Source organism: Carlito syrichta, unplaced genomic scaffold (assembly GCF_000164805.1).
Source record: "Carlito syrichta isolate Samal-C Ts95f unplaced genomic scaffold, Tarsius_syrichta-2.0.1 Scaffold303626, whole genome shotgun sequence".
NCBI lineage: Eukaryota > Metazoa > Chordata > Mammalia > Primates > Tarsiidae > Carlito > Carlito syrichta.
The window spans coordinates 414508-433062 of record NW_007247722.1 but is presented as its reverse complement, the minus strand read 5'-3'; the positions used below and the strand labels follow the sequence as shown (position 1 = coordinate 433062).

Here is an 18555-nt window from a genome sequence, read left to right as displayed (position 1 = left end):
GATGGTGGGTGGAGTAGCCTGGTTGTAATTACAGTGTATATTTATTTGGAAAGACTAGCATATTAGTATGCAGTGGCTAGATTAATTAAACTCAGCTGGCATAATTCAGTATGGTTAGTTGCTATAAAAGCTAAGTATCTTTAAACTCGTGAGGATTGCTGTAAAGCTTATGATGAGAGAAACATTTTGAATGTCTCTTTCTCTAATATGAATTACAAAGAACTTAAGAATTGTCTTTTTAAAAAGTTGTTTACCCTGTATCCCCATCCCCCAAAAAACACCAAATTTTCTTATCAACAAAATAAATGTTGACATCTCTCTTTAGAAAGATGTGTGTTTGTTTTTTACTAATGTATTCTGTGAAGTATAATTTCGATGAAGTTGTTTATAATTTGAAGTTTCTACACCTCAAGTAGTGTGAAGTATCCATGGAAACCGTCTAGCCTATGTTCAGTGCACTGGACTGCCTTCCCACACAGGTCAGGACTCAAACAGTCCCAGATACTAGCTCTATTTATTGTGCCTTAAACATTAGGCAGATTTAACAAGAAATTGGCTCCTAATTGACACATACAACTTCATATTTAATTAGCAGTTTGAGTCTTTCTGCGTTTTACAAACAGATGTAACATTCAAAACATGTGCCGTTATAATACATCTGTTGCACAGATGCACTTAAATACAAGAACTTTGTGACAAATAGCAGCTCAGCTGCTTAGCAAAAATTTGGACAGAGCTGACATTTTCTTTAAGAGAAGTACTTTAAAAATCATTTGAAGAGTGATTTTCCTTAATCAATATAATGAATTTATTTTATATTTTGATAACAGCTATATTGAGAGATTCACATACTATAAAATTCACCCTGCTAGAGTGCACAATTCAGTGATTTTGGCCTATTCACAGATTTGCAACGAAGAGTCACTGTCTAATTTTAGAACTTTTTCATCACCCCCCAGTGAAAACTTATACCTGTTAGCAGTCACCCCCCTTCTTCCCAACCCCAACCTTTGGTAACCACAAACCTACTTTCTGCCTCTATGAATTGGCCTCGTCTGGACATTTCATATAAATGGAGTCGTGCAGTATGTGGTCTTTTGTGACTGCCTCCTTTGGCCTGGCATCATCTTTGCAAGGCTCATCCACGTTTTAGCATGTATCAGTACTTCATTCCCTTTTCATTGTTAAATAGTATCCCACTGATACATATACCACATTTTGTTTATCCATTTATCATCTGATGGACATTTGGATTGTTTCTGCTAACCTGAATAATGCTGCTATGAATATTTTCTGTACTCGTTTTTTTATGTGGACATGTTGTGTTTTAGTTTCCTTTGGGTGTATACTTAGAAGTAGAATCACTGGGCCATACAGAAGCTCTATATTTAATTTTTTGGCTCTGCCTAACAGTTTTCCAAAGTGGCTGTACCATTTTATGTTATCATCATTAATATATGAGGGTCCCAATTTCTCCATATCCTCACCAATATATGTCATTGTCTTTTATATTTCCACTATTCTCATGGGTGTCAAGTGATATAAAGGGACACTTTTTTTAAAGGATAGAAATTTAATATTTTCTATGCTTCATACATTAGTTAAATGCATGCCGTATAAGTTAACTAACTTGCTTTGTTTGCTTTTCCATCACTCTTGATTTTTAAGACAAATATACCTCTCATCTCTATCAATATTGTCATTTTTTTACTAACTTTAACTCACAGTGTATGATATCAAAATCAAGATGGTGATAAGCTGCTTTATCATATAAAACTTGTGGCATAAATTAAGAGAAAACACTAAAGAAAAGCTGTTTGACTGCAAAGGTTAAATCTCCAAATGTCTGTATATTTGAATTTCACTTTATGTTAAATGAAAAAGTGGAGTTATAGTGATGTCATGCACTGTGAAGTATAGTTTGTATCACAATACAAGTTTAAAAGTGATACTAATTTTTTATTCGATTTTTTTTACCAATTCTAATATACCATCATTAGTAAGATGTGCCATAATTTTATGTATCATTAGAAAGAAAAAAATGTGGCCAGTTAAACTACAACACACCATGGATTTTAACATGAACTGTAATTCAGAAATGTTAAAATGCAGGGGGGAAAAATGTGTGTTTTAGAATCAATGAAATATAACAGAAAAGGAGATGTGCTTGTTCACTTGCTTTTTTGGAGGCAACTCCATCATCTATGCATCAGTACCCAGGGAGAAAGCAAGAATTTTAATACCTCAGAAACATAATAAATACATTTTACAACTGTGCATTTATATCCATGAGTACAAAAAATATATATATTACTTACAGAGAGAGAGAGAGAGAGAAGGAAAAGAGATATTCTTTCCCAGTTTGGGAGTATTAGATCCGCATCAGCAGCCTGGAGTTCACAGAAATGATTCTTCTTCTTCTCTTCAATTAACTAATTCAAAATAGATGGTTTACCCTAAATCAAGTTTATTGAAGATTTTAAGCTTTCTTTTCAGCCTGAGACTATTCTGTGTTGTTTCTTCCAGAAGGTAATTTCAGTAGGAGACTCACAAGCCGGTGAAAATCCGTGTTTATAATGCAGACGATAGTGCCATAGTGCCACCAAGCAGCTCTGCTTCCTTACCAGCAAATGTGCTTTGCATGTTATTAAAAATAAAGTTTTACTCTCTTAGTGCCTTAGATTCCAATTGTAGTGAAATATCAGTGATGGTGTAGGCTACAGGGAATTAAAATGATTTTCAAATTAGTGTTCAAAAGACTGTAATAAGCCCAGTAAAGCCTTTCTGAAAAAGGCCCTTCCTAAGGTAGGCATTTGGCACTTGGTCCTTCTAGTTAGCTCAGGTATCTTTAAGTTTGTTTGTACTGAGAATTCGTTTTATTTTGGTAGTAATAGTGTTGGCACTTTGAAACGTTGATGCAAGTTTTAAGGGATTTCTGTTTCACTCATAGTTGTTCACTGTGAAATTCTTTGAAAGGTATACGATACATATAGAACACAATTAGAAGCTCATAAGAGCAGATAATTGCTTATATTATATTAGCTCAAATATGTGGTCTCATGGATAAGTTGATGCAAGAAATGAGCAAAATTAGATTTATATAATTTTATTATAACAGTAAACACTAAGAAAATGAAATGTTTTTTATTTCATGAGGAAGAAATGATATAAAAGAGAATGGTCTTTAGTTTTATCTTTTATTATAAGTTATGACACAATATTTAAAAAAGAGAAGAGTGATTTTATATCTTTTAAAGCTGACATTCGCATTTTATTTGGGATTATGTTGCTGAGTCTATCCTTGCATTATGTATGGCATTGAGGTAGTTACTGTGCTTTTTAGTAAAATATGAAAATCCTATTATAATAAGTATATTATGTGTATATTATGACAAGAGAAGAACTTGAACTGTATTCTTGGTGTATTAGTGTACTCCCTTGCATTAGGCTACATCTGTGATCATTTATTAGTATTTTACCTTCTGGTCTCTCAGACTGGATGTTGGAATTGCCCATCTTTACTTTTAAGTGCTCTGACATTTGCTTGTTGGATTCCAGTGAAACTTTCTTCTTTCAGCTGTAGAACCATAGGTGATGAGTTTATGTACTGAAAATATTTAATATGTAAGTGACATTGAGTATATCTCAAATATTTGCCAAAGATGTAAGACATAATATAAAACATATGTCAGCCAGCCTTGAATAGATGCGCTCAGCATCAGATTTTGTTGGTAAATGAAGTGATCTCTCATTCAAAATCATTGATTCACAGATTCGTTCAAAAATATGTACTGGGTACTTAGTGTGCTAGTTTTGGGGCTGGTGCTATAGTCAGTGGTTAGCCAAAAAGAGAAAATACAAGGGACAGTCCTTGACCTCTAAATTATCATCTGAATAATTCTGCTTTGTCATATACTAGAGGTGGTTAAAACTTATCCACATGTAGGTGTTATTTTTATGAAATCATGAAAATTGGATCAAATTGGATTCAAAGTAATCTACAAAATGAATTCTGTTTTTCATTTGTCTTATCTTAAAAAGTTGTAGTTTATGTCAGCATAAAGCCTCGGCCGTCTTTGTGGCACTGCGCATTGTAATATCCCATACGTGCCATCAGTTGTGCACATTTTCCCCAGATTTAAATCTGTTTTCCTTTAAATATAAATTAAAATGTTAGTAACTGTTTATTTAGCACTTATTATGGGCTAAGAACATAAAGATTTTGTATTTAATTTCCTAATCTTTGAAAAACCCTATAGCATGGACACTATGATCCATAGATGGGAAAACTGAATCTCCAGGCAATTAAGTAGAATTATTGAGATTATAAAGCCTATAAGTGAAAGAATCCAGATCTAATCCAATCAGATTTGTTCCAAAACATTTCCACTAAAGTATACTGAAGTGCATTATCATTGCCAATACAGGGAGCGTTTATAAATTGCATTTTTTTTTTTGAATCAGAGTCTCACTCTATTGCCCAGGCTGGATGGAGTGCTGTAGCATGCTCACGGTCACCCCAGCCTCGACCTGCTGGGCTCAGGCAATCCTTTCACCTCAGCTTTCCAAGTAACTGGAACTACAGGCGTATGCCACCATGCCCAGCTATTTATTTATTTATTTATTTTAAAGATGAGGTCTTACCAAGTTGCCCAGACTGGTCTTGAACCTGTGTGCTCAGGCAATCCTCTCACCTTGGCCTCCCAAAGTGCTGGGATTATAGGCGTGAGCCACCATGCCCGGCATAAACTGAAATTCTTATGTATTAATTCCAGTGTAGATCTCATCTCATTTAATTCTCATGACTCCCCTTTGTGGTAGTGCTATGTAGAACTCCTCTTCATTCCATGGTTTCCATAAATATTGAGGAACTTTTACATTTATTCTGAATTTATTACAATCAGGCTTTATACTTCTTTTGTCAAATATGTTCATTGATTGATAAATAATATAGGTGCCAGTTTTCTTCCTTTCAAGGACAATTTTTGTCTGATATTTTTGAGGAAAAGGAAGAAGTCTTTCTCTCTTGCTCACTCACTCTGGGTATGTATGTGTGTGTGTTAGTGTGTGTGTGTTGGGGGTGTCTTCTACTATAATGCTTCCTTGTCAGTCCTTCTGAGCCTTGTGCTCCTCTCACTGTCCTGTGAGCCACAATCTATTGGTTATAGATAAGGAGATCACAGCATGGAATTCAAGGACTGCACTGCTGTTGAGAATGCAAGAAACTCCTTAGAAACCTGAAGGTCAATATAGGGCAGAATAGTACCAGTCTCACTTCCCTGTGTGTATTGTTCCTTACCTCTAGTCACATCACCTTCCAAAGTTGTACCTATATATGAATCTTCACTAAATGATTACGGAAATCAAAACTGCAAGCCAACTACAACTCTCCCCATGGTCCAGGACAAAGACTTCTCTCCCATTGTAGTTCATATCGTTGTTCAGATCAGTGTCAGTTCTATCATTTATTCCCATCTCCTTCTCACTTCTGCTTTTTCTTCTTGGGTTTGAGATCTCCCATAAGCTGAGTCCATTATTGAGCCATATATCCTACCACACCACCTAGCCACACAGTTTTTGCAGAAGCCTTGAATTTACCTCTTGAAATTCCATTTTTCCCAGTCTTTGGTTTACATGCAAATGCTTACATTGGCAGCATTGATTCCACTTTTTTCAGTAACAGATAGTATTCTAGTAAATTTCTACACTATATACAAGGAGAGTATGGGCTTCAGTTTAGTGGTTGTGTGCCACTCACTATTTGAGTGTAATTTTATAAGGTAGTGATTTATAATGTGTGAGGCCAGTAGTTTTTCTTCAATAAGGGGATATCTAAAACTTGTCTGTTCATCTTGTGCTTACTTACTCTCCTTTTAGCTTTTTACCTTTATGTTCTGGAGATCAGATGAATACTGCTTACTCAGAAAACTAAGCAATGGCAAGCAGTAAAATCCATTCTCAAGTCCTATTGGTGAGGGGTTGCATAAATTCTCAAACTCTGAATTTAAGTAGACACTGCATTCAAAATGGTTAAGGTGAAAAAATCCATCAAGTTTGATGTCAGTCAGTATGCTTCCTGGAATTCAAATACTGAGAGGTTTTTATTATATCCCAAAGAAAATAAATACAGTTTCTTTTACTCCTCACTATTTGTGGGGCACAGAACCATGCCCTACAAAGCCTTCTAAGCAACCCAGTTTGTCTTGAGGCTAGGATATTTGACAAACTCGAGTGATTACTGAAGTCACTCTTTTTTTTTTTTTTTTTGAGTTGGAGTCTCACTCTGTCGCCCAGACTGGAGTGCAGTAGCCGCTCCCAGCCACTGCAGCCTCGACCTGCTGGGCTCTGGCGATTCTTCCGCCTCAGCCTTCCGAGTAGCTGGAATTACAGGCACGCGCTACCACGCCTGGTTGATTTTTTTGATTTATTGTAGAGATGAGGTCTCGCTGCCCAGGCGGGTCTCGAACCCGCGGGCTCAGGCAATCCACTGACCTCAGCCTCCCAAAGGCGCGGGATTACAGGCTGAGCCACCGAGCCCGGCTTGAAGTCACTCTTATATCCAGCATCATCATCAAATGTTTAAACATTATCATTTACTGTTTAAACATTTAAATTTCACAAATGAAATAAAACGGTCTGGTGAAGATTATTTATATTGAAAAATAGTGTCATACGTGTCAACAGTACATATTTGGAAATTCTTTTAGCAGATGCTATAGAATTACTTTTTACACCCCCTTTCCTAGCTCTTGACACATGGTAGAAATGTAATAAATGTCTTTACAATTAATAAAAACATGGGAAGGAAGGAATTTGGAAGTAAGTTGCCATTGTTTCCTGGAATTCAAAAGCTGTATGAGTACTTGGTTCTAAGTTTTTCCACAGTTTTTTTTTTCATAAGCCTCTTTGCTAGAATCATTGAGACATCATATGTTTTTTCAAGATTATAATGATTGTACCATTGTGTTGATTAAGAGCATCTTGTGAGTATGTATAACAACTACTCTTACTGAAATTTGTGTTTCTTGCCTTAAGAAAGGTGGACTAGTGCAACAGAGTAATAAATTGGCATACATTCCACAGACTGAGAGACTAAGATATTCAAACCATTACATAACCGGATTATAGGAGACTGGCCATGTTTTTCCCAAAGGAGTTCCCTGAAAATGTAGTTGATTATAATGATGGGTTTAATATGATCCCATAAAGATGCAGTTGTTGCAATAATTTATTTGAAATGAGAAATGTACCTTTTTACCCTGGGAATTCAAATGAGGAAAAATACCTAATCAGACATACTGTCATTAAACCAAAAGTTTACAGAAACACTGATCATGCTAATACAAGTTTAGTGTTAAAATGAGACTATGTGGAGACTACAGGTTCATATCATCACCTCCTTGCAGGTCTTGTCCAAGCTGATTAGTAGTTAATCATGAATCTTTGAGGGTAAATCTTAAATTGAATATCTTAATTTGCAATTTTTATTACCATTTATCTAGTTGAGGACTTAGTTTTCTAGGATACTGGTTGTGATATTGTTTTTCATAATGTCTATATTATATTGTTCATAATAGGAAAAAAATAGCACTTTGGTGTATCGTTTTTTCCAAGGGGATGTGAATGAATGTGGATATCTGTTCCTCAAATATCACATCCTTTGAACTCTTCACTCATAAGGCCATTAAAGTTAATTTTCTCAAAAATGAAATAAGATTTTAGTCTTTTCATGGATTAATAAAATTTTTTTATTGTTTCTATCCATGAAAGGCAATAATCTCTGAGCTTCTTAATTTTTGATACATTGGATTTGGTATAACGGAGTGGCCAGGAAAAAACCAATCCACTCAGATATTCACAACTGTCAGCATGACTTCTCTGGCCATAAAAGATGTCTTTTTATGGAGATATTTTGTTGTAACTTCAGAAGGTGGTTGTTAGTTATCTTGGCTACACTACATTTAGCACATCTGGGATGTGTTCACATGAAGACGTTGGCTAAAAGCAGTGTCTTGTGGCCTGGAATTGACTCTGATATTGAAAAGACTGTAGAGGACATAACTTGCTAGCTGGCCTCACCCAACACCTTCCATGGGATACCCAGTCAGGCATCCATTTTGGATTTGAAGAACCAGAATGGAAGTTGAACTTAATCGTGGTGGAATTCTTTTCAAAATGGCTTAATGTGCTTTTAAGTTCTACCCCAAATGTCTGCCCTGGCAATTAGAGCTCTGCGACAATTATTTGCAACCCTGGCACCAGAATCTCTTACAGTGGTTCTACAATTACTTTGAGTCCAAGTAATTTGGGGAAATGACTCATATCTGAGCTACCACCACTGTAACCATCACAGATAGTGCAGACCAGCAAGAATGCCACAAGACAAACTGGGGCACAGTACTTGTCTTTCATTCTTCAAGTCAGAACTTGATACTTGACAGAAGTCAGTTCTGCTGAACTCTGGACACAGCATATCTGAACTTTTCCATTCTTAAATGAGGATCACTAAGAAGCAACAAAAATCTGCTCTATCTGTACCTATTCTTCAATCATGTTTAGCACTAAAGTTCATCTTAGTTGGAAACTGTGGAGTTTCAACCAAGAGAGAGTTTTTTTCCACTTTACTTGAAGTATGTAAGGGTACATTTTATATGGTGAAGTATGTACATGCTTTTAGGTGGCTTTGCCATGTGAGCTCACAAGTATATCATTCCAAGGACTAATTAACAGTTAAAAAGTAGTTAACAGTTAAAAAGCAGTTTTTTATTTCTTTTTGCCATTTCTTAGTATATTGGAAATTTTTTTTACTTTTGTGGAAAGCTTTGGTATAAAGTGAGAAAGTGTGTGCAGAGCACTTTGTAAGTTGTAAACTGTTCCATGGTCTGGATAATAGTCATACAAGCAGGGATGGCATAAACCATATACAATGTATATAGCACTTACTATGTGCTGGGAACTGTTCTGAGTATTGCATGTAAATTTTAACTATTTAATCATCATAGAAACCCTATGAGGGTAGATACTAACTATATCACTTGAGAGTTAAAGAGCTGAGGCCCAGAGTGGTGAAGTAACTTACTTAATATCTCCCAGTTGTTAGTTTATGAGGGGATTTGAACCTTGGCAGTGAGGTTCTAGAGTTAAGAATAGAGAAATAGGAAACCCCTCCTCTTTCTATAGCATTCTGAATATTATGCAATAGAGAAATAGATGCTTCTAACTAAGCTGGAATTGGGAAAAAAGAGTGCTGCTCCTTTTTTTTTCGTAACTTTTTTATTATAAAGATGTGGAGTACAATTCAGGGTTGGGTATACAAACATTGATTATGCAGGTACCCTTGTTGATGAGGTATGCCCCTCTCTCCCCTTGCAGACTCATTTGGTTTTGACTTCCATGAATCTGATAGGTACTTGAGATTTTTATCTGCCTAAAGGGAGTTTTAAAATAATCACAAATATGATTATTTTAATTTGATGTGGCTCAATTCTATTCTATGTTTGATTTTAAATAGTTTTTTCTTCTAACAACACCAAGGGCATTAAAAAAACACAAAGGGTAAAACACACTTTTATATTTCTTCTTCTTTTTTTTTTTTCTTTTTGAGTTGGGGGTCTCAGTCTGTCACCCATACTGCTGGAATGCAGTTGCATAATTATGGCTCACTGAAGTCTTGAGTTCCTGGGCTCAGGCAATCCTTCCACCTCTGCCTTCAGAGAATCTGGGACTATGGCACATGCCACCACGAATGACTATTTATTTTATTTTTTTCAGAAATGAGGTCTCACTATGTTGCCCAGGCTGGACTCAAACTCCTGGGCTCAAGCAATCCTCCTGCCTTGGCCTCCCAAAGTGCTGGTATTATAGGTGTGAGCCACCCTGTTTGACCTATTTCTTATTCTTCCTCCTCTTCCCTCTTTCTTCTCTTCCTCTTCCTCCTCCTTCTTCAATGATTGTTAGTTTATCTCTTGGTTGGGTTCTTGGAGTAGTATGAATAAAAGGTGTCATTGAAAGACTCTTACAGAGAAGAAAAAGGGTGCTGATTTACAGGGTCCAAGCCTCTACTAATAACAGGCTGTCTTCCAAACATTGCACTGATTTGTGCAATTTCAAGAAAAAAGGTCTTAATTTTAACATTTCTCAGCTTCATTTACTACAGATGAGCCAAGTGTCTCTTATAGGGTTAGACTGAGTGATCTCTAGGAGTGAGAACTTAGTCCTTCAGTTAATACGATCTCACATTTTTCTCCCCTACTTTTAACTTCAAGCCTATAGTTCATGGCTCTAAAAGTTCTTTTACAGCATCTCCTTCTACTATAATAAGATACACAGTAGAAGCCCAGAGGCTTTGACCCCAAAGAAAAGTTTCATTTAGTTTTTCTTCCCCTTTTGGAAGAATCATTCTTTGGCCATATAGAATTAAAAAGAAAAGTAAAAATGATGTTCATTTCTTATGTCTCTTCTAGGATCCCTGCTTAGGTTTTATAAGGGAGAGCAGAGTTGTATTACTTGGTAAAATAAGTTCTTACATCTCACTATTTCTTCCAAGACTGGTCATCACCTTTACTGACTATATCCCTATATGAAAAAGTCTTTAAAAAAATAGAAAGCAATAATAAATACCTGTGTTCTAAGAATTTAAGTATCAATAAACAAAAGTCACTATAAGGATAAGCAACTTCAGACACTCTGAACGTTTATTAGAATTTTTTGACATTGGACATAATTGTTGTTCATTGTGCACAGTTCAGGTCTATTCTGATGGTCGTATGGGTTGGTAGCTATGCTATGCAGAACTTCCTCAGAGTCAACTACTCCCTCTTATGATTCTGTAGTACCTAGGCGATGTCTTCTTTACTGAGGTTATTTCACTGTAAACTCTTTGAGGGAAGGGTTAGATCTTAGGATTGTGCCTAGTCAGTAGGTACCTAATGAGTATTTGTAGAATGAAGAGGAAAGACAAGGTCTGTAATTAAGATGGAAGAAAACCATTTCAGGCAGAGAATATGATATTGATGAAGAGAAAGACTTAGAAAACTGGGGTTGAGAAATGATCACAGTTCAATTTGGTTGAAATATAATGTATAAAGGCATTACTGGAAGCTAAAATGAAAAGGCAGATTAGGTGTGATTCTACCTATTCTAGTAATTGTCAAGTTGGGGCAAGGAGTAGTAGATAATTCCTTGAGTTTGGAGCCTAAATGACCAGAATGATTGTGATCACCTTAAAACAAATTGAAATTGAGAGGAAAACATGTTTGGAAGAGAAAGAATGTTCCATTCTGAGGTACCAGTAGAACCTCAAGATACAGGTTCGAAAATCTAAGTAGAAACAGAATAAGAAACATAGGAGAGCAAGGTTGAGCTGGAGGAAACAAGTTTGGGAGTCAGACCTACAGAAGTCATTGTGCAACCAAGGATCACATGGAATTACTGATGGGGAGGGGAGGGTGGGAAAGAGCACAACAAAAGAACTGAGGACAAACCCTGAAAAACTTGAGAAGAATAGCCAAAGCATGAGAGAGAGAAGGAGGAACGAGAGCCACATGTCACAGAATAAAAGGGAGGGTTGTTTGGGGGTGTGCGAAGCATGTAAAGGGGAAATGGCTGCCTTCTGGAGTCATGAGTTGAGTTGAGGTGTTGCCCAAGCAATGGTTAGCTACATGATCAGTGGCCAATTACCTAAGCTCTTAGACCACAGTTTCCTTACCTGCAACAGGAATAACACCTCAGTAGTTGTGCTAATTCAAATAGTTTAAACAAGTATTCTTCAAATAGTATTTTTAAATAACTCTTGTTTATTAAAATAATGATCACCAGAAAACAGGAAAATTCAGAGCTATTTCTTAGGTAAATGCAAGCCATTATATTAGGAAATATTTATATATTAGGAAATTTTATGTTATTTAATAAAACATTCTGTAGTCAGCACAAAATTGAAGACTTGGGAATTGCATATTTTATGAAGAAATACACTGATTTTTGTGCACTGTCATTTGAGTAAAGCATGTAGGACTTTAAATATAATTCACTCTGTCTTATCAAGCACAACTTTATTGAGCACCTGCTGTACACCCAGTTCTACTCTTTTTTGCTGAGCTCCTCTGCCAAAGACTTTTGCTTCCTGATTCTTAGGGTGTTTATTATTCTGTGTCTTCCTTAGATATCTCTGATATTGTTACCCACACTGGGAACTTCAGATTTGAGGCAATCTTAAATTGATAACATTTGTGATTTTTATAGTACATTCTGTTGAAAATATTATATTTTATGTTTCATTTCTGGGAGAAGCAGAATTATTTTTAAGCCACTTTATTGAAGTATGACTGACATACAAAAAGCTGTACATATTTAATGTATGCAACTTGAGTTTGAAGATAAGTATGCACCATGAAATCATCACCACAATCTGTGCCATAAGGCTAGCCTCTAAAAAAGCTCTCTTGCCATCTTTATTATGAGAAGTAAAATAATAATTTTATTGAGATGCATGTCAAGAGTTTTGCCTCCAACAATATTACTTGGTATAAAGTTAATTTTTCCATATGTTAACATTATTCACAAAATGCATTTTTCTCTTCTATTAGAAAAAGGTAACAATAACACTTTTCTTATCTTTCTCATTAGGGCAGCACATTAAGAAAAATACTCCTGAATCGTTACTTTAAAGGTGATTATGGAGTTGGTATGAATGGACACCTGTCAGGAACATACTCCAAAACTGCCCAGGTGGGAGGTAAGGCTTATCACTTTTTTCTCATTTTAGAATTTTCATGACATATCTTCATCTCAGTGCTTCTCTGGTATTTTATTTAAATGGCACAAATATAAAAAATTTATTTAAAAAGCACCATAAAAAATATTTGTACAATTTGAGATTGATAAAAAACAGATTTGAACATTAGAATTAATTTTGCCTTTTGACTTTGGAAAAATAGTTAAACTAAGTAATAATTTTTAATATATAAACTAAGAACAGAAAAAGCTAGTTTTCTTTTTCTAAAATTTTTCTTAAGAAAAAACACTTAATTACAGGTATCAGACATTTAAGAAAAATTTCCATTTGTATAAACTTTTGATATTTTAAAACTCAAGCTTCTATTATATTTATATTGGTAGGAGAAAAACCTCAATGATAAATTTTCTTGTGGTTTAAGAATTGAAAACCTTATATGCTAATAATCTCCATAATTAAGATTTATTTATTTCTCATAATCACAGGAAGCTTTTCTGGACAAGATTCAGATAAAATGGGAATATCAATGTCAGATATTCAGTGTCTGCTGGATAAAGAAGGTGCATCGGAACTTGTCATTGATGTTATAGTGAACACCAAAAATGACAGAATTTTTTCAGAAGGCATTTTTCTTGGCATTGCCTTGCTTGAAGGAGGAAATACACAAACACAGGTATCTGTTTATCAATCATGGGCATTATATCTGTTATTTGTATTTCTTACTTACTTGCCAGAGAAACCAAGGAAAAGTAATGTTTTTCTTTTAGTTTATCTTACTACCTAAAAAAAAAATCTATGTATTACATTTTTCTTATAAATTTATTTGATTTGCTGTAGGAACTACAGAACTTCACAATTTATCCAATAAAGCAGAACATTTCTTGGAAGCATCCTTCTGACATTACTCCAGCAATTCCACTATGGTGAGCAATATGCTCACCTGTACACAGGAGATTAAACCACTATTTCCAGAAGGCACGTTTCCCTTTGAAACTTCAGCCAAGTTGCCTGTAGGCCTTGACACACCCAAAGGCAAAACATGCTGCCTGAGCCCTAGAAATGAGGAGTGTTTCCTCTAGTCTTTTTTCTTTTCTTATTACTAAAATTAACATGTAATAATTGTTCATATTTATATAATATTGTATGCTATTACATTGCAATGATACAATGTGTAGTGATCAAATCAGAGTAATTAGTATATCCATCACCTCAAACATTTTTCACTTCTTTGTGTTGGGAACATTCAAAATCTGCTCTTCTAGGTACTTGAAAATAAATTGTTCACTATAGTCACCCTACCAAGCATTAGAACACTGGAACCCATTCCTCTATCTAGCTGTCAGTCTTGCGGCTCAGCAGCCTGCTCTTTCTAGGTTTGTCTTGGTCAGTGAAGGAAACTGTATACTTACAACTAACTAGAGATTCCAAAATCCATTTCTCTATTCATGGCAAGCAGAAGCCATGTCTAATTTGAAACTACGTATTTTGCTAGTTACATTGAATAAAAGGAACATTCCTATATGACACATCCAGTAACAGTGACTTTAAGAATAAAGACCTCATGAATAGCTAATGGCTCAGTGACAAAAACAACCCCTCAACAGTATTTCTTAGTTAGAAAAAGAAATGTTGGAAATTCTCTTGGTACTGAGGGTGCAGCACAAATGCCCTCTGAGGGATGCTGAGGAAGTGGATGGTGGAGGAATTTGGGGTACTCAGCTAGGACTTTCTTTTTTTTAAAATTTCATTATTTCATTTTTAATTGACAAATAATTGCACGTACTTATGGGGTACAATGTAATGTTTTGATATATAGGCGTACATTGTGGAATAGTCAAATCAGGTTAGTTAGCATATACATCAATTCAAATACTTACCATTACTTGGCAGTGGGAACATTTAAAATTCTCTCTTTTAGTTATTTTGAAATCTTCAATACGTTATTAACTGTGGTCACAGTTATAAGAACATCAGAACTTATTTCTTCTTTCTAACTGAAACTTTGTACTCATTGACCAGTGTTCTACTCTCTACTTTTATGAGTTCAGCTTTTTTAGATTTCACACATAAGTGAGATCATATGATATTTGTCTCTGTGTACCTGACTTATTTCATACGGGTGAACACATTTTTTAAAAATGTGATATGTATGCAAAATAGAATACTGTTCAAACTTAAACCAGGAAGTTATGTCAGTTGGGAGTGTCTAAAGAAATTCTAGGCAACTACATAACGTTATAAGGGGGGACTCCAAAAGAAAAATGAAATTTATTTATTAAAAGTTGTGTATTTATTTTTGTATGTTTAAACTTCAGTCACCTTCAAAGTATTCTCCATTTGATGTAATTAATACACCTATTGAGACACTTTTCCCATTGCTCAAAACAGTTTTTGGACTCATCAATTTTGATGCCTTTTAATGCTTCTGCTGTTTTTTGTTTATCTCTTCCACATGGGCAGGATGTTTCCCTTTGAGGACTTTTTTCATTTGGGGAAACAAACAGACAAAATCACTCTGAGCAAGGTCAGGTGAATGGGGGGTGGAGTACAGGGGCATCCTTCGACATTTTTGGTCAAAAACTGCTGAACACAGCGCAGTGCAGTCTCTCACAACAAGCCTAGCTGGTACACTGATGCCGATGCATTACTAGAACACTTACCTAGAGGGGAAAACCAGTACTACAAGGGATCCGCCCTCCAAAAGATAATTCTGGTCTGTTTTGGGTCCCTCTCGTAGATGTAGACTTATTCAGAAGATAGGAGTCAAGGATTATTTGTGGGGGGAGGGGCATCCCTAGAAGCAATCCTTAGGATTACAGTATGTTCTAAATTCCTGTTTCTGGGTCATAGGGAGTCATCAGGTGGAATCATTCTTCATCCTCCCTTCCTACATATGCTTATTTATGTCCTCCTATTGCCGGGGAATATAAACCAGCTCCCCTCATAAACTGCACGTCACACCTCTTCCCTCCTCCATCCTTTCTCTTGTGCAACAGCTACACTGAGCTCTTTAAATTCCTGGCAAGTTGTTTCCTAGACTCTCTTCACAACCAAAACATCTTCAGTCCTTGTTTATATGACGTTTCTGTGGCAATTGCCACTGGTGTCTTTTCTTTCTTCTTGAAACGTTTTCTACCTGGGTCTTGGACACCACTCTCTCCAGCTTGTGTTCCTATCTTCTACCATTTCTTCTTACCCTTCTTTGAAGGATCCTCTTCCTGTACTTAATTCTTGAATCCTGACATTTCCCAAGTTTCTTTGGACTCTTGCCTGTTATTTTGCTTGTTCCCTGGTCCGGTCTCATTCATTTCCACATCTTTAGCTGTCACTCAATGCTGATAATTCTCAATTCACTTACTAAAGTTCTAGGCCCTATATTCAGCAGTCTTTGAGAAATCTTTAGTGGGATGTCCACAAGTACCTTAAACTCAACATGTCCTAAATAGAATAACTTTTGTTTTCCATATACCCAGCCCTCCGCTTGCATTGGTTCTCTCAGTGACTGGCACTTCATCTACCAGTTGTCTGACCAGAAACTGGAGTCAGCCGTGACCTTAACTTAGTCACTCTCACTCCCTTCCTGACATCCCACTGACAACCAACTTCTGTGATTCTACAGCCGTTACATCTTTCATATCCATGCTCTATTTTTTTCTTTTTTTTTAAGATTGGAAAATATAGTTTATTTACAAAGTATATTAGAGAGAGATAGAAAGAAAGAGGAGATTCACCTTCCCAAGGCAGGGAAGGGGGCCAAAGTCAGAAAGCAAGGTGACAGCTATAGCTCAAACAGCACATGGCCACACCAGAGTCTAGTAAGGCAATAACCCATGCTCTAATTTCAATCTCTGCTTTTCCAGCCCTTATTGCAGTTCCTTCCTTTCTTTTCCTGCACTATTACAAGTAGTCTTCCAAGAGGTATTACTGCTTCTAGTTTTGTCCTTCTCCAAATCATTTTGTGTTGCCTCCAAAGATATCTTTCCAAAAACATGTTATTCCTCTGCATGAAATCTGACACTTGCCCTAGAAAGACAAACTTTCTAGTATAGTCCACAAGATCCTTCGTGATTTAACCTCTTCAAATTTTCCTGTTTTCCTTTCTTCTTCCACCTCTTCCCTCCTCCATCCTTTCTCTTGTGCACCAGCTACCCTGACCTCTTTGTAGTTCCTCAAATGTGTGGTATTATTTCTCATGCTGCTTTCTCCTCTTTGAGGATTCAACTCAATGGTCTTCTCGTGGAAGCCTTTTCTAACCCCACATCCTATTGGGCAGAATTGACTGCTGCCTACAATACACTCCTGCTGTGGCCTGTGGACATCTTCAGTGGCATTTCTGCCACTTTCTTGTGTCTCTTCATGTGTGCATCAGGCTCTGTCTAGTAAATTGTAAATCCTTAAAGATCGAGACTGTATTTATTTTTGTATTTGGCACTACGTCTGGCCCAGCCTGGGTGTTCAATAAATGTTCTAAACTGAATGGATCTATGAATGAATGGTCCTAATCAGATTCTGTCTCCTTCACAAAGTCTTCTTTATCTGTCTGGGGCATTTGACGACAGTTCCCTTGTCTGATCTCCTTGACACTTGTTTCTTTAATACTTACTTGGCACGTTGTGTGTGCTGCTGTGTTTTGTTATTTGTATTGTAGCTTGCCTCTTCAATTCAATTTCAGCTTCCTTAATATACAAATCATATCCTATTCTTCACAACTACTGTACTTTCTAGCTATTCAACAAATAATTATTGATGAATCAGCATTACATTACTTTTGTTTATGAAAACCTTCTTTTAGTATGGGTTATGCCAATCTCATTTGCCAGCCTTCCCTTATTCAGCTTTCTCCCTTATGGTCATCATTGTGTAACCCAAGTATCAACTATGTGCTTCTAGCTCTAAGAGGTCTAGTTCAAATCCGCTTGAATTCTGTTCTTGCCCTATAGCAGTCTAAAGCACACCCTTGCCCAAACTCCTTCCACTCCCTTGAGTTTTACGTTCTCATTGTCCTCCTGCTTTCTCAGTACATAGATTGTCTCAACACCCCTGATTCTGTCAAAGTGAGTTGTGATTTGCAACTCCTTTAATTTCAACCATCCTAACTACAAAAGTTAATATGCATGTGTAATATACTTAAAGGTTGGTTGAGGGAGTGGATAGAGAAGGTACTTATATTACAATTTCAAATTCAACACTAACAGGAACAATAAGAAAAATAAAACTTACTAAATATCACATACTGTTCTTAGTGATTTGTATGTATTAACTTGGTTAATCCTCAAACCACCTGTGCAATAACTTGTATATTATCCTATATTACTGAAGTAATTACTGAACTTGACACAGGCCCAAGTTCACTTACCTAGTTAGATAGAACTAGGTTTTGAACCCATGCAGTCTTGCTCCAGATTCTGTGTTCTTAGCCACAATAAACATCTCCTTTCTAGAAATAACTTTTTGCATCCTCGCTCTGGAAGAACATCACTGCTCATGCTCTTGTCTTTCTCCATCATCACTTCCCTTCCCTCCTCTGCCTCACCTACTTTCACTGTCACACAAATCTGTCTATCCATCACCCTTAGCTTCTTAAAAACAAAACAAACAAAACACCCTTAGAGTTTCCCCTTACACTCTGTGAAACTTCTGGAGGTAATTTCTTAAGCAAAGCTATATCTTTTGTAAGAGGAATCCTTATTCTACCTGTTGAGATTATATACGAAACATTCTTTTAATCTTTATTAAAATAATCCTGTTCAGCATTGTAGAGTTCTGGTTTTTTTTTTGTTTTTTTTTTGAGTTGGAGTCTCACTCTGTCGCCCAGACTGGAG

General features: G+C 36.1%; 1 protein-coding gene across 1 annotated transcript in view; it reads left to right on the top strand.

Moving 5' to 3' along the window:
- The window catches only part of ITPR2 (inositol 1,4,5-trisphosphate receptor type 2), a 496128-nt gene that overhangs the window by 326991 nt on the left and 150582 nt on the right, over positions 1–18555 (top strand). Inside the window, exons 38-39 of the mRNA XM_008058785.2 lie at positions 12625–12733; positions 13219–13406. Coding sequence (XP_008056976.1) covers positions 12625–12733; positions 13219–13406 — 297 coding nt within the window. The remainder of the gene's footprint in view (positions 1–12624; positions 12734–13218; positions 13407–18555) is intronic.